Source organism: Epinephelus moara, chromosome 8, assembly GCF_006386435.1.
Source record: "Epinephelus moara isolate mb chromosome 8, YSFRI_EMoa_1.0, whole genome shotgun sequence".
Taxonomy (NCBI): domain Eukaryota; kingdom Metazoa; phylum Chordata; class Actinopteri; order Perciformes; family Serranidae; genus Epinephelus; species Epinephelus moara.
Genome location: NC_065513.1, coordinates 42,483,837 through 42,498,483, shown reverse-complemented (window position 1 = coordinate 42,498,483; position 14,647 = coordinate 42,483,837). Strand labels below are relative to the sequence as shown.

At 40.0% G+C, this 14,647-nt stretch overlaps 2 protein-coding genes across 2 annotated transcripts in view; one reads left to right on the top strand and one right to left on the bottom strand.

Moving 5' to 3' along the window:
* The window catches only part of LOC126393840 (natterin-3-like), an 11,266-nt gene extending 2,022 nt beyond the window's left edge, over positions 1-9,244 (top strand). Inside the window, exons 2-4 of the mRNA XM_050050224.1 lie at positions 5,168-5,322; positions 5,693-5,786; positions 7,642-9,244. Coding sequence (XP_049906181.1) covers positions 5,320-5,322; positions 5,693-5,786; positions 7,642-8,744 — 1,200 coding nt within the window. The 5' untranslated portion in view covers positions 5,168-5,319 and the 3' untranslated portion in view covers positions 8,745-9,244. The remainder of the gene's footprint in view (positions 1-5,167; positions 5,323-5,692; positions 5,787-7,641) is intronic.
* Positions 1-14,647, bottom strand: part of LOC126393851 (protein FAM163B) — a 180,925-nt gene that overhangs the window by 51,056 nt on the left and 115,222 nt on the right. The window lies entirely within an intron of this gene.

Here is a 14,647-nt window from a genome sequence, read left to right as displayed (position 1 = left end):
TATATATATATATATATATATATATATATGTATATATGTGTGTGTGTGTGTGTGTGTGTGTGTGTGTGTGTGTGTGTGTGTATACAGTACACAGTATAAATAGGATTCTAACAGGACAGTTGCCAACTCAACAGGACACAGGCTCTTTATAGGTCTAATAAAAGGCAAGAACTGTGCCGGAACAGAGCCTTATTGCTCTGTTTACTGTCAAAGGTTAATGATCTCTTGTGCTTATTTACCTGGGAAAGGTGTCACAGGAGCCATTTTATCTTTGGATTTTATCTTAGCCCCATTGGTTGAAGGCAAGAAAAAAAAGAGAAAGAAAGCATAACTGGTTCCTCTCTGTTAGCACAGGAGTTATACTGTACACTACTTTTTTATTGAATAAATAATAAATAAATACATTTATTGAGTTATATAGGACTTTTCAAAACAGATGTCTCATAATGCTTCACAGAAAATAAATCAAGTAAAAACAATAAAGTAACCATTAAAATAGATCATCAAACAATACCAATAGCAATTGTAATGCAGTAAAACAAGGTGTTAAACAAATACACATCAAATATATGAATATATACATGCATGCAAAAGAAAATATAAAAAATACATAATACACATGAACACAGCAACCAGTCAACACCCAGATCAACCTCTGAAATGACAGAAAAAACAACTTCAAGAAGTAGGACGCAAAATGTTTTTGAAAGAGTGAGCAGACTCAGCTGGTCTAACGAGATCTGAAATTAACACAAAAACCTTTGTTTTCCAACTTCAACTGTTAAACTCCAGAATGACACGCTTATCATGAAGTCTACTTCCTCTGTTCTCTAAGGTGCCATATATTTGTAAATGTACTTTTCTTAAGTGTTTGTTACTTAAGGCATCCAAAAAAGTATGCTGTTTTGAAGTATCCATCCATCCATCCATCCATCCGTCTGTCTGTCCGTCCGTCCGTCCGTCCGTCCATCTTTCCATCCCAAGAGCACAGCAGCAGCAGGCTGATCAAAGTACCCCAGACATCCCTCCCCTCAGCAACATTTTCCAGCTCCTCCTGGGGGACCCCAAGGTGTTCCCAGTGTGTTCAGGGTCTGCCCCGGGGCCTCCCACCAGTCGGACATGCCCAGAAGAATGAGCCAAACCACCTAAACTGGCTCCATCCAACACAAAGGAGAATGCGGCCCTACTCCAAGCTCACCCTACCTCTAAGGCTGAGCCCAGTCACCCTTCAGAGGAAGCCCATTTTGGCTCCAGTCACTATCCAAAGTTCATGACCATAGGTGAGGGCTGGGGCGTAGATGGACCAGTAAATCAAAAGCTTTGCCTGCTGGCTCAGCTCCCTCTTCACCAGAACAGTTGCCAAGCTGCCTGTCCACCTCACACTCTGTTTTACCTTCACTACAAGACTACAGAGATACTTGAACTCCTTCCCTTTAGGGCAGTAACTCTGTCCCCATCCAGAGGGGGCAATCCACCATTTTCTGGCAAAGAACCACGGTCTAAGACTTGTAGGTAGTAACTCTCATCTCAACCACTTCACACTTGGCTGTAAACCACCCTTAGTGCACGCTGAAGGTGCAATGAAGTCAACACCCACTAGAAACGTGATTAACTCTGAGCCATGTATGCGGACACATCTGTCACTTGGATTATACAAGGACCGGATGGCTCGTAGCAAAGACCCTGGTACTCTGTAGAAGTGTGCATTAATTATCAAAATTGTGCTTTTGCATATACTTCAAATACAAGTATACTTGTTTTCAAGTGACTGTTTCTTGATTTTTATGCATCAAAAGGGACACTAATGTGTTTCATTGAAAATATATACAGTACTGTTATAGTTTTTTCGACATATTGATACAATTACCACTGTAATAAGTGATCATATAAACTGTAAACTTTGTATATGTTAAAGCTGGTGGATTTTAACAGGACATTTTTTAATTCAGCAGCGAGTAGATTGCCTGTTTTATTGGTGTAATAAAATGACAGAGCTCTATCTTTTCTGTTGAAGCTTTATCTCTCTGTTTTCTGTCTGAGGTTAATAATCTTTCAATTGCATTTTATCTGAGAAAAGGAAAGGCTTGACTTTATCTGTAACAACTGGGTCATTGCTCTCTGTAAACACTGGAGTGAAACAATTCTGTTGAATAAAGAGGAGCTGACTCAGCACAAAGGAGGGAGGTAAAAACTGAGCATTAAAACTCTTAACCTTTTATGTAGCCTGCTGTGTCCTTTCATGATTCACTGTTATCATAACACAGCTGATACGATGTGCGAAACACCAAGAGAGACTGTTCAGCTGTTTGTTAGGTGAAGGTCAAAGTGTAGTTATTCCTGTAGGTCTTAATGCTCTACATTTAATACATCAGTAAACCATGACAGTAAAACACATGACCTCAAATAAACACAAAAACGTGCTGTCTCCCAGCTGAAAATGTTAAACTGCATTATAATAGTGTACTCCAAAACACAGAGTTTCTGTGAAGTGCTGTAGTGATTCATTTATTCAAAACACACATTAAACACACATTAAACATGGCTTAATGCGACAATTTCAAACACAAGTAGCTTCACTATAACTCGCAGCATTCACAGACAAACACTTGTCTTTATCTGGACACATTTTCCCCACAAATACAACATGCTAATGTTTTTAGCATAAGCTTATGGCATTTTACATTGTATAAATTAGCTTAACGGCTAGCTGACTATTCCTCTACTCATATGAAGCCAGGGACAGCAGCAACATTTACCAAAGATAACGTTACAAAATTTGGCTCCATTACAGCTCACAAGGTTCACTGACAAAACAACTGTCTTATATTAACATGTTTTCCAAACAAATACAACATGCTAACGTTATTAGCACAAGCCTATGGCATTTTATGTTGTTTAGATTAGCCTAGTGATGGGCAGAGGTTTTCTCTGCTCATATGAAGCCAGGATAAATCACACACAAGATTTAAAGTACTGTTTTGCAGAGGCTTTATTGTCTTCACAATTTATTGATTCTTATCTCTGAAACAGAAGTAAATAAAAGCTTTGTTTCCACTGAAGGGAAATGGTTTAGGCTTACAAAAATAGACAGGAGGTCCCTGTCGCCACTACATGCGGTTACATTTCTTGGGAGGTGCACATCAAGCTACAGCATAGGGTACGGTGTAGGCTCTATGTTGACGCGGAGCCAACGCTGTAGCGTCAATTTGACGCAGGAGAATAAATCACATTAGATTTATTGTAAGGTGGCACCCTCTTATTACGGGAGCAGAGGAGAAAGTGAAGTGACGCAGTATAAAAAGCAACAAAGTCCACATAATGTTGCATTTAGATGGAAGAAGTTCCCATAGGATGTGTGGGACTGGTGGTGGATAGCTTAAGCAAACACAGGGCTTTCACCCAGGAGACGGGTGTTAGTGCCTCGAAGTCAACATCGACTTCTTTTGAAGACAACACAGTGTAGTATGCCAGTATGTGTAGCATACTACCAATTTACCTATTTAAATCACACCATTGTTTTTTTTTTAATTCAACCACCTAGTGTTGTTACCTAAACCTAACCACAAAGTTTTAAAGTGTAACTGTGCCATAACGTTATGAAACACTTTAAAACTGTGAGTGTTAGGAAGGTAACAGATATATATTTGGGGACGGACATATAGTTTTTTGGAGTTCATTTTGTCGTTTAGATATGACATGATATACAGCACAAAAACAACTCAGACGAACATGACAAAGAGCTCAGGGCGCTGACCTGCCCTCCATCGATCCTAATCCAATTGAGCATATGGGACGTGCTGGTACCCCAATTTGCAACCCACAAGACTCAATTGTTATGCTGCCAACACCTTGGTGCCAGACAACACAGGACACCCCAAGAGGTCCTGTGCCAATGCCTCGTCAGGTCATAGCAAAATCTGATCCAAGAAGGCCCCATGGTGGATTGGACTTGACTCTGGGACATCGCCATATCCGATAGATCCTCCACTGGATTGGCATGTGGGGATTTTGGAGGGCAGGTTGACATCTTGAGGTCCTTGTCATGTTCCTCAGGCCAGTTTTCAGGCCAGAGTTGAGTTTGCCTGTCAGTGGTTTTGATGTTGGGACTTGTCGGAGTATATTTTATATATATTGTACTAAACTGATGTTTTTACACATTTAAAAAATGTAATAGTTTAGTACTTGTACATAAAGTACTCAATACTGTAGTTAATAATACTTTTTACTTCTTTACATGTGCTGTATGTCATGTTGCATACCACCAGGTGATAATGGACTTACAGTTTACATACTGTATACTTACACAAACTGGATTTTGTAATGTATGTGTTTACAGAGGTGGAAAGCTTTGATTTTAACAGGACATTTTCCAGCTCAGCAGAAAACAGAAAACTGGCAGTTCACTGTTCTAATAATTTAATTTTAATTTAATTTTTAATTTTATATACTTTATTAATCCCCCTGAGGGGAAATTCAATTTTTTCACTCTGTTGTCATTAACACACAGGTCCGAAATACACACACATGCATAAACAGGACCTATACCTTGTCTTTCTGTGGAGCTTAATCTTTCCTGTTGTATTTCTTTGGTTAATGATCTCTTGAGTTTATTCTACCTGAGAAAGGGAAGGGCTCTACTTTATTCTCTGTTTGCTTGGCATCACAGAAGCCTGCCTGTGTTTGGATGATGTCATTTATGATGCATGTTCTTGAACCCCTTGAATATGACAAACAGCTGAGGGCACTGACCTGCCCTCCATCCCCAGATCCCAGTCCAATCGAGCATATGGGACTTGCTGGTACCCCACTTTACAACCCATAGGACTCAAATATTCTGCCGCCAACACCTTGGTGCCAGACACCACAGGACACCCAAAGAGGTCCTGTGTCGGTGCGTCATCAGGTCATAGCCAAATCTGATCCAAGGATGCCCCATCATGGATTGGACTCGACTCTGGGGTGTCAGTACATCTTATAGTTCCTCGATTGGATTGGCAAGTGGTTGATGACTTGAGCTCTTAGTCACATTCTTTGGGCCAGGTTTTTGCTGTGTGTCCTGCTGGGTTCGATTTTAACAAGACGATTTCCAACTCAGCAGGAAGCAGGTTGGCCCTTTATTGGTCCAATAAAAAGATCCGTAATTTCTGTCTTATCTTTTTGTTTTCAGGTTAATTATCCCTAACCTGAGAAAGCCATATGTCATATTGACTAAATAAGTAGATCAGAGCCAAGTGTTTTATGATTCAATGATAAAGCAGCTACAGTATATAAGTCTGGAGGTGACAGCAGGTTGGCAAAGTGATCCACAGTGTGACTAAAATGGTAAGAACTTTTCAAATTTTTTCCAAAGTTTTAAAAATTGACGTGAATTTGCAACATATACAGACTGTGTGTTAGACCATACTGTAACTGCTGCAGTGGACAGTTTCGTAAATAGGTAAAGTTTTGGCTGAAAAATCATCCTGGAAGCAAGAGGTGACGTGGCCAGTCAGAAAATTTGACAATCTTTAGGAGTCATCCCATAAAAGAAGAGAACATGCTTCCACAATTTGAAAGTTTTCAGATTTTGCTCCTAATTTTTCTAAGTTTTTGTAAACGTTTTATTTGTGTTTTGCCTTTTATGCAAATATTTCTTGCAATTTCAAAACTGGTATAAGTTAATGATCACTAACAGTTTTGTGCTGTGTTCCAGATGAAGCTGTCAGTGTTGTTGCTGCAGACCCTGCTTGCTCTGTCCTCTGCCAGTCTGCAGGACATCTTGAAGAAGAGCTCACAGACCACAGAAGGTAAACGGACAGAATTTCCTTCGTTACAGACACGACACCTGGTTTTTCTTTGTGCCTTAAAAAGAAAAAAGGTGGTATTTAGGCCTATTTCTTTTTAGAGTCATCTTGTTTGTTGATGATATGTCTCTATATCTATCTTCAGCATATTTTTCATTTACGTAGTTTAAGGGTTGATTTACTTACTAAGATATAAATAAATTGTGTCCTCTCACTGTCCGGCTGCCAAAACCCACATGAGAGATCTGAGTTGATGAAAATGTTCATATACTCATCTGAGTCACCTCCAATTATTACTCATAGGCTTAATGAGCAGCAACAAGTGTTTTTTGTCTCTTAAGCCCATGTTCCACTTGACAAAATAACACTAACACTCACTAACATCTGGCTTTTGTATTAAATGGCAAAGGTTACAATTGGCATTCATTCCCAGGACAAATGTTACTGGTATTTATTGGGTCCAGCTCCGATCAGCAGCAATGGAAATACGATACCCAGGTGGAAGCACAAATTTTCATCCCTTTTCCGGCGCATGCAATGATATATCATCTGTCTCCATCCAAGCAGCGCTTAAATATCCTTTGAGTCAGACATAATTGAAAAAAAAAGAAGTAATCCCTTAACATTTTAACTGGGCTATATTTATCATAATTTACAGGACATAACACAACATACTTAGAAGCTACTTGCATGTTTGGTGTGCAAAAATCTTTAATTGTAAAGTAACTAAAGCTGTCAGATAAGTGTAGCAAAAGTACACTATTCAGCCGACCACTCAGATGTAGTGGAGTAACATTAAAAGTTAATAGTGGAATGAAAGTAAAATACACAAGCAAGGGACTGTTCTTTACTAATCAGAGGAAGGGGGTGGCCTGTGTGGACTGAAGTGATTCTGATGAAAAACTATTTAAAGCGCATCCTACATAATGTGTTCAAAGACCATTGGAAATTTAAAAATCCACAGTAATTTCTGTTTTTACAGTTTCTGGCTATGATAAATGGTGTAATTTTGACAATATTTATTAAAGAAAATGTGCCTTCCAAACAGCTGGTTTGGAAGGCATGTATTCTCAAAAAATTGGCAGTAAAATAATACAATATACAGTTATTTAAAGTTGTATAGCCCTTTCCTAAGGAAAAATAAAAAACATGAGACCCACTCCAGTGCTCAAAAAATTATTTGACATGTCCCCCCGAAAAAAATACATACATGAAAAAAAGTACTTCCACTGAAGTTCTTTATTTTTGGGTAAAACACTTATTTTATTTCAGTCAGGAATACTTTAGCCAAAGAAAACTGTATTTCCATTAGCAGTATTATATTTGTCAGTATGGCTCTGTTCTGGAGCCTCTCTACCTTTCCTCGGGCCTACACAGAAAACCTTCGCAGTGTGCCTCTGCCTTTATGCCACTATTATCATAGAAATCAAAATAAAATGTATTTATGATATACTTAGATTTAGTTAGGACAGAAGCATTTGTTTGCTAGATATTGCGCCCAAGAGCAATAAAAAAAACCCCATCAAGAAACAATTCCTGTTATCAATGTTGGGAAGCACATAAATAAAAAATTCCCCCTAAAATGTTTATGTTTTTACTCAGCTGCAACCTTTGGTTTTTAAGGGGTCTTTAAAAAAATCTTTGCCCCACTTTACTCTATCCAGTATTATCTGTCCATACATTTGGTTTCAGTTGGATTTGAAATTTGTTTGATGTTTGTGATTTGATGACTGCTTTTATTCCACATTTTAAGACAGTGATTCATTGCCCTGATCTTGTTTTTCCCTTTCATAAATGTTGTTTCATAAATACATGTGATATGACTGTTTGTTCGTTTTCCCCCTTTCTTTTTATACAGTTCCTTTACGGGACCCAGATCTAGGGAACAAGATTCCTCAAATCACCGCCAATGGATCAATGTTGGCTCTTCAAACTCCTGCTGAGAAGAGGCTGAGTCAATCCTCCTATATCTTTAGTGGCTCCACCCTGGAATGGCAGACCTGGCGTGGCTCTCTCCCCTCTGGTGCTGTTTATATTTACAACGACTATGCGAGTCGCTATGAATATGTCTGTAAGTATGGGTGTGAGGCTGGCTTCTACAATCCTGGCATGGGTAGTTATTGCCGCTACCCCTATGCAAGGCTAGAATATCTCACGTCCTCATTTGAGATCCTGGTGAACAGAGAGAACTTTGAGATCCTGGAGTGGAGGGATGATTCCTATGGTTCAGTGCCCCATAATTCAGCCAGAACTTGCTATTCTACAACTGAGACCAAATATGTAGGAAAGAATGTGTATGGTCTGGGGAAGGTACATGCTGAGCATAGCTGCTTCTACCTGCCTTGGGAGGGTAAAGAGTATTGGTACGAGCACTATCAGGTCCTGACCATCAACAAAAATATACACAGTGAGCACATGTCAAATGTCAAATACAACACCAATGTTGAAACTGTTGCACTTCCTCCAGAGGTCATGACCAAGTCCACCATAACAAACAATGCTTGCAGCCCAGTTGTGAAAACAGTTGTGCTCTCAGGAACATATCAGGAAGAGAAAAGGTGGGACACCAGCATTGCCACCACAATCGGTGTCAGCAGTACCATCACCGCCCAAATCCCATTCATCAGCGCAAGTATTGGGCTCAGTGCTGAGACAACAGAGGAATTCTCCAGTGGAAGCACTGTGGTGGAGTCGAAAACCCGCTCTGTCTCTGTGGAGCTAACTGTCCCTCCAAACCACTCCTGCAGTGTCAGTATGCTGGGACTTAAGCACAAAGCAGACATCCCATTCTCAGCTCGACTTACCCGCACCTACAGGGACGGGAGAACCAAATCGGCGGACGTCACTGGGGTGTTCTATGGTGTCAACGTTGGAGAAGTCCGGTCTGTGGTGGATCGCTGTGAACCTGTACCCAATGCTCAGCCCTGCAGCCCCGTAAGAGAAATGGAGGAGACATCTTAAGATATCTGTTCTGACATATTCAATGTAAATGTTGATGATAAATGTAGTGCACTAATTCTACTTCTAATTGGCTGGACAGCAAGGTAGGTTTTAGGAGTAGTTGCATGAAGAACAATTAATATATTATATCTAATTTTGATGTTTCTTTTCAAACCAATTCACCAAATCTACATATCTTTGCTGGCTGATTAGTTACATGCACTCACCAGAAATGAAGGATAAATTAGGGTAAGGGTAAATTAAAATCTCAGCCTCTTTCGTTGTATTAAACAACCATTCCAGGACTTCAAATATAATTTCTTTTTGCAGACGATACAATCCTTTCCATGACTAGTTTGGATAAATTTTGTTGATTATGTTGATGGTTCATGTGGTTGTGGAGGGTCTGTCTGAGTTTGTTGACTAGAAACAGTGAATACTGGAATGATACAGAACATATTATGATTTGCAATGTGCTGGTGACACTGGAGTGTAACAGATCACTTTAAATTCCCTCATTATTGAATTGTCAGGAGTTAATTTTGTACGTGGTAAATAAATAAACTCCCCTTATCTTGTGTAAGTGCGTTTTGTCTTGTCCTGTTTATTCTCTAATGTTAGCATTATGATATAAATTGTAGGTTAATGGTTGATGTAAAGCTGATACTGAAGCTAATGGGTATCATAATAAACTCAACCAAACAAATCATGTGTACAGTATCAGGTGGTGCTGAAGCACCTACCCTTTTGGCACCAGATTAGATAAGTACCCTTTTTGTTCAGATGTTTTTTGTTTTTGTTTTTTTTGGCTCATGTCATCAATTCTCAATTAAAAGAGTGTTGTATGTCCAACAGCTTGATGTGAGTTGAGCCCCTGCCCCTCCATCTTGAACCTCCCTTGTCACAGTCAGTTAACGCTCACAAACTAACCTTCCTGAGCAGCATCATGTCTCTCTGCTCCACCTTCATGGACAACCAGTTAATGACAGAGTGAGCCTCGGCGCCGTGCTGTGTCTAGTGTACAGAACTGTTTGGTCTGTTTTAACCTAGAACAAACACTGTACATGTCTTCACGTTGTCTTGGCTCTGACATTAAACACTAAACGATAAGTGCTCCAGTGGCGTGAGAACAGACGTCAAGATGAAAAGTGATTACTCGTTAAGAATGTTGTTCTAAACCAGATAACCAGATTCCCTGATAAGCTGTAGGAGCAAGTGGCAAAACAAGTTTAATTTGACTTGGTTGAAGTGATTTTTAAAAAAACAAAAAAAAAAAAACATTAGTTGCATGATCACGTGTGGTCACGGATCACCTCTGGAGGTGGTCTGAGTATGGTTCACTTCAGAGGGGTCAGATTTCTATTGGAGTGTTCACATATGCACAAAAAATGTTGAGTCACTGCTCTGACTCTGCTTAGAGGGCTAAAAAGGTGTATGATAACACCCTAAAAGGACTGAGTTCGGAGGTTGTTATAAAATGACTATATGTGAAAACACCCTGTGTGTGCTGTGGGTGTAAAAACTTCCACACTCTCCTGGGTTCCTGATTACATTCATTCAACTCACCTGCTCCCTGCTGCTCACCTGAGAATCATCCAGTAATCAGCCCTGCAGTATAAAACACTGGCTCTCCTCTCCAGTCCCAGCCAGATCGCTGTGGTGCAGTCATGCTTCAGGCTGCTGCTGAAGTGTGAATTCAACTTAGAGTTTTGCTTGTGTGTTTTTACGTGGACACTTACCTTGTGTTTTCCTCTGTCCTACCTGCGAGCCTGCCTGCCTGTTTGTCCTTGTGCCATGCTCCCAGCCAGCCAAACCCCCCCCAACCTTGTTTTGCTTCCCTGCCATCCACCCACTGCCCTCAGCCTGGATTTTCCCCTACAGCCACGCTCATTAACCTGGCAGTAAAGCCCCATTTTTCCCCCACTCTGAGTGTGTGTTCTGCATTTGGGTTCACCTTGTTGTTTGTAACAGAAATAAGGTTGTGTACCTGCACACTTGGATCAATGCAAATATCTTTAATGAACCAAGCTCTTGGTCAGAGGACCTTCATCAGGGCAACAGTCTTTATGTGATTCATCAAAGCAATCAGTAATACTTGTGCTGCACCACTCCTGCTCTGATGGCTGATGTAGTTCAAGAACCATGCACAGACAAAAACAACTAAACAATATATAACAAATAGAAGACTGAATATATACATTCAGACAAGACTAAAATAAAAGGGTGAAGACACTGCACAAACATCAGGCAGACCGTCATAAAATGCAATACCTAAAACCCTAATAGAATAGACCTAAAACAGATCCGCAAAAATCCATATTATAACGTGGCACTTTTATTTAAAATTCAACATTTAAGCCCTTTGGATGCAGAGAGTCTAATATGTGTATCCAAAAGAGTTCTTTTTGACATAATCTTTTGTCAATGTGTCCTCCTGTTGGCAACTGTACATGCTCAATTCCCTGTAAACAGAGGGAAGAGATAGGATGAGAGAGCATTAAAATGACTGTATAGCAACAGAAATAAGTTAAAAACATACATTTATGCCTTTTATGTAACACCTGAATGAAATCAATAAACAAAATCAGTTAAAGCTGCACATATTTAAAGGGATACTTCACTGATTTTAGCCAGCTTTGTATCAGAACAATGTGTGTAAATGAACTGTGGTAAAGTTCCCTCCATCTAACCAGTGCTCATACAAACTGATGCAGACCAAACAACCGAACTCTGCACTAGATTGCACCAGAGCTGAGGCCTGTACCATGAAGCCAGTTCAACTTACCCAGGATATCATTTCAGTATCTGGCTCAACTAACCCTAACAACCGTAATCAAGCTAAGTGGTCACACGACGGTGGTTGACCAACCCAGGTTTTCCCAATCTAGTTATAAGCGTGTTCACATAAAAGGGGCGGTGTTTGCAGCATGTCGCCAATCGCAGTGAGGAGCAGACGATCATCCTCAACAAATATAAAGAATATAAGCATTTAATTCAAGCCAAAGGCAACACAGTAGCGGCTGCCGAAAGTCAGAAAGGCAGCTGGCAAAAAATCGCTGACTGTGTGAACGCGTGAAGTTAATGGGTTTATATATCTTATGACTTATGTATATTGTGTACTATACAATATCATTACCTCAAATGTGACATGAGTAGATCTGTCTGCAATCACATTTGTGTATGCTTAGATGGTGTATATGACAAGTTGAACCTCATTCTTTCAGTTCTAACCCCGACGGTGTGAAACGCACATGGGAGCAAATTAAAGATAAATGTAAAAACATAATTCAAAGCAGTAAGAGGATTTGTTCTCATGTTAAGTACAGGAAGTAACCTACAAGGCTGTTGTGCCTTGATCACTATCTGCTGTTGGATAATATCAGTATAAAACAAGCACAATGAAATGGTGGTTAGCTGTTCAGCACAAGTTGCCACGGTGATTTATCCCGGTAAAAAGAGAACCAGCTTCATAGTACTTTAACTGATTAATCCATGTTTAAATAAGAGTGGACATATTTCAATTAATATGATGTGCAGGTAAACTAGTCACCCCAAATAATATTTGATTGGATACATTTATGTTTCATTTAATTTATTTATACAGGAAAGGAATTAAAAGTAACAGTGTGTGTTACAGTTTAAACTGGCCTGACTCAGTTAAAAACTGGATTTCAGCAGGTTCCTGTTCTGCAACAAAAGCACATTACAGTACAGGATATAAACAAAAACGATCAACAGAGGCAAAACAACAAAATGTAGGCGGCTACATAGACAAAGCAGAGTAGAGGACTGAAGTGGAGTGAGAAAAATGGGATTTGAATCAGTGGTGCAGGTAGTGTTTATATGTGTGCTTGAAATGTGTAATTAAGCTTATTGCTCTAATGTAGAGTGGGATCTCATTCCAGAAGTAATAAAAAATATATTTTTACTGGAAGAGAAGGATTTGATTTAAAATTGCTCAAAAAATGATTCTTTTCATGCTGGCATGAACTAAGAAAGCTGAACAACAAGATTAAAGCACAGCACACATTTTCATTTCACTGTGTCTTTAAAAAGACAGCTGGGGTTTTCCAAATGTCTTCATGGCTGAGTTGTTAAACACTGTACATACCGTCACGTCGCCTTTGCCCTGATATTGAACAGTAAATAATAACTGCTCCAGTGGTGTGAGAACACATGTCCAGATTAAAGATGATTACCTGCCAAGAATGTTGATTTAACCCCGATAACCAGATTTCCTGGTAACCCGTATTGGCAAGTGGCAAAACATGTTAAGTCTGATTTGGCTGAAGTGATCTTTTAAAAAGTGCAAAGTTACAACACCAACACTGAAAACTACACAAGGATATAGTTTTCTTTTCCCTACCAAGTAGGCACCTGGTGTAGAATGGCTGCTGGACGTAGAGGTGCTGTGTCCTCATCAGCACCTCCACCTCTCTGCTCTACTCCCTTCATAGAGAGCTGTTTAAGTGTGGAACACCAGTATAATTTGTGGTAGAAAAAAGATTGTCCAAACTGCGTCAAAAGCAACCCAATCACCTGAAAAAAACGTTGGCATTGTGCGTTTCTGCAAACCATGGACAAGTTACATTTGGGTAACGTGGGTTAAAAGTAACTGCCTGACTCTGCATGCACTTTCATGAATAATAAATGACAGAAAACCAAATTGTGACTGCAGAGGAAAGGTTGCTTTTCAGCTGCTTCACTTTCTCGTGGTTTGACATGATCTCAACAGGAGCTGGGACCGTACTGCACCTTTAATGGCAACTTTAAAATCAATTCAAACACTTGCAGGAAGAATGGAGAAAGTTTAACAGTGAGGGAAGAAACAATTACAGGTTTAGTGCCTGTCTGATACTCCCTGGTGTCTGTTCTTGTCTAAAATCTTCTGTTGTCCTTCAGAGATCACAAACGATAACACCATCAGGAAACATGAATGAATGCCACTCCCAGGTAGAAGAGGGGAAACTGGAGGGACAACATTGCGTTGAGCTTCCCTGCCCATCTCTCCACCTGCACCTCAGTTCTTTATCAGACCTGCTGTACTTATATCTGCCTCTACTCTCCAGTCACAGACAGTTTGGCATAGTTGCCTTATGTCTCATGCCTCAGCTCTAACATCTCTAACCTGTCTCTTATCCATTCCCTGGGTCTCTGCCACCTGCTACCTACCTGCCTGACCCTCGGCCTTATCTCTGGACTTTGAACCTTGTGACTGTAAGTTTTTTGCAGTTTCCACAAATCCACTTTTTACTGTGTTTGGGTCGTCCTCTTGTTGCCTTGCACAGGCCAGCACACACCAGTAGTGATAGCAGATTTTCTCTCAAAACTTTTACTTTATCTTTGTTCTTGTTGTTTTGTATAGTTACCTATGCTTAATGAAGTTTCTGCATCGACTACACACACAGATTTGTGTGAAGCATCCATGTTTTCACAGACATGAATGGAAACCGTCAGAAACTTGAGTGGTTTGTGAAGGTAAACAACTGCAAGGCTGCATTTCTAGTTTTAACAAAATATTTATCACTGGTAAAATAACATGACAAAAACAGTATGACCATGTGCATAGAACATAAATCAGCAATGTAGCTGCGAGATGTATCCAAGTTTAGTGATCCTGGACAGGTTGGTGTGTGGAGTAAGGAGTTAGCTCTGGGACGTGTGGCTGGGGGAAAGAAAAATCTGTAGCGTTAATGTTAATAGATTTGTGATGCCACAGCAATATGATCATCTTACTATATAATGACGAAGTGTGTGTGTGTGTGTGTGTGTGTGTGTGTGTGTGTGTGTGTGTGTGTGTGTGTGTGTTCCACGTTTTTCTCCTCACTGACTTGGTCAATCCATGTGAAATTTGGCACAGTGGTAGAGGGTCATGGGAGGATGCCAATGAAGCAATATTACATCAATTGGCCAAAGGGGGGCGC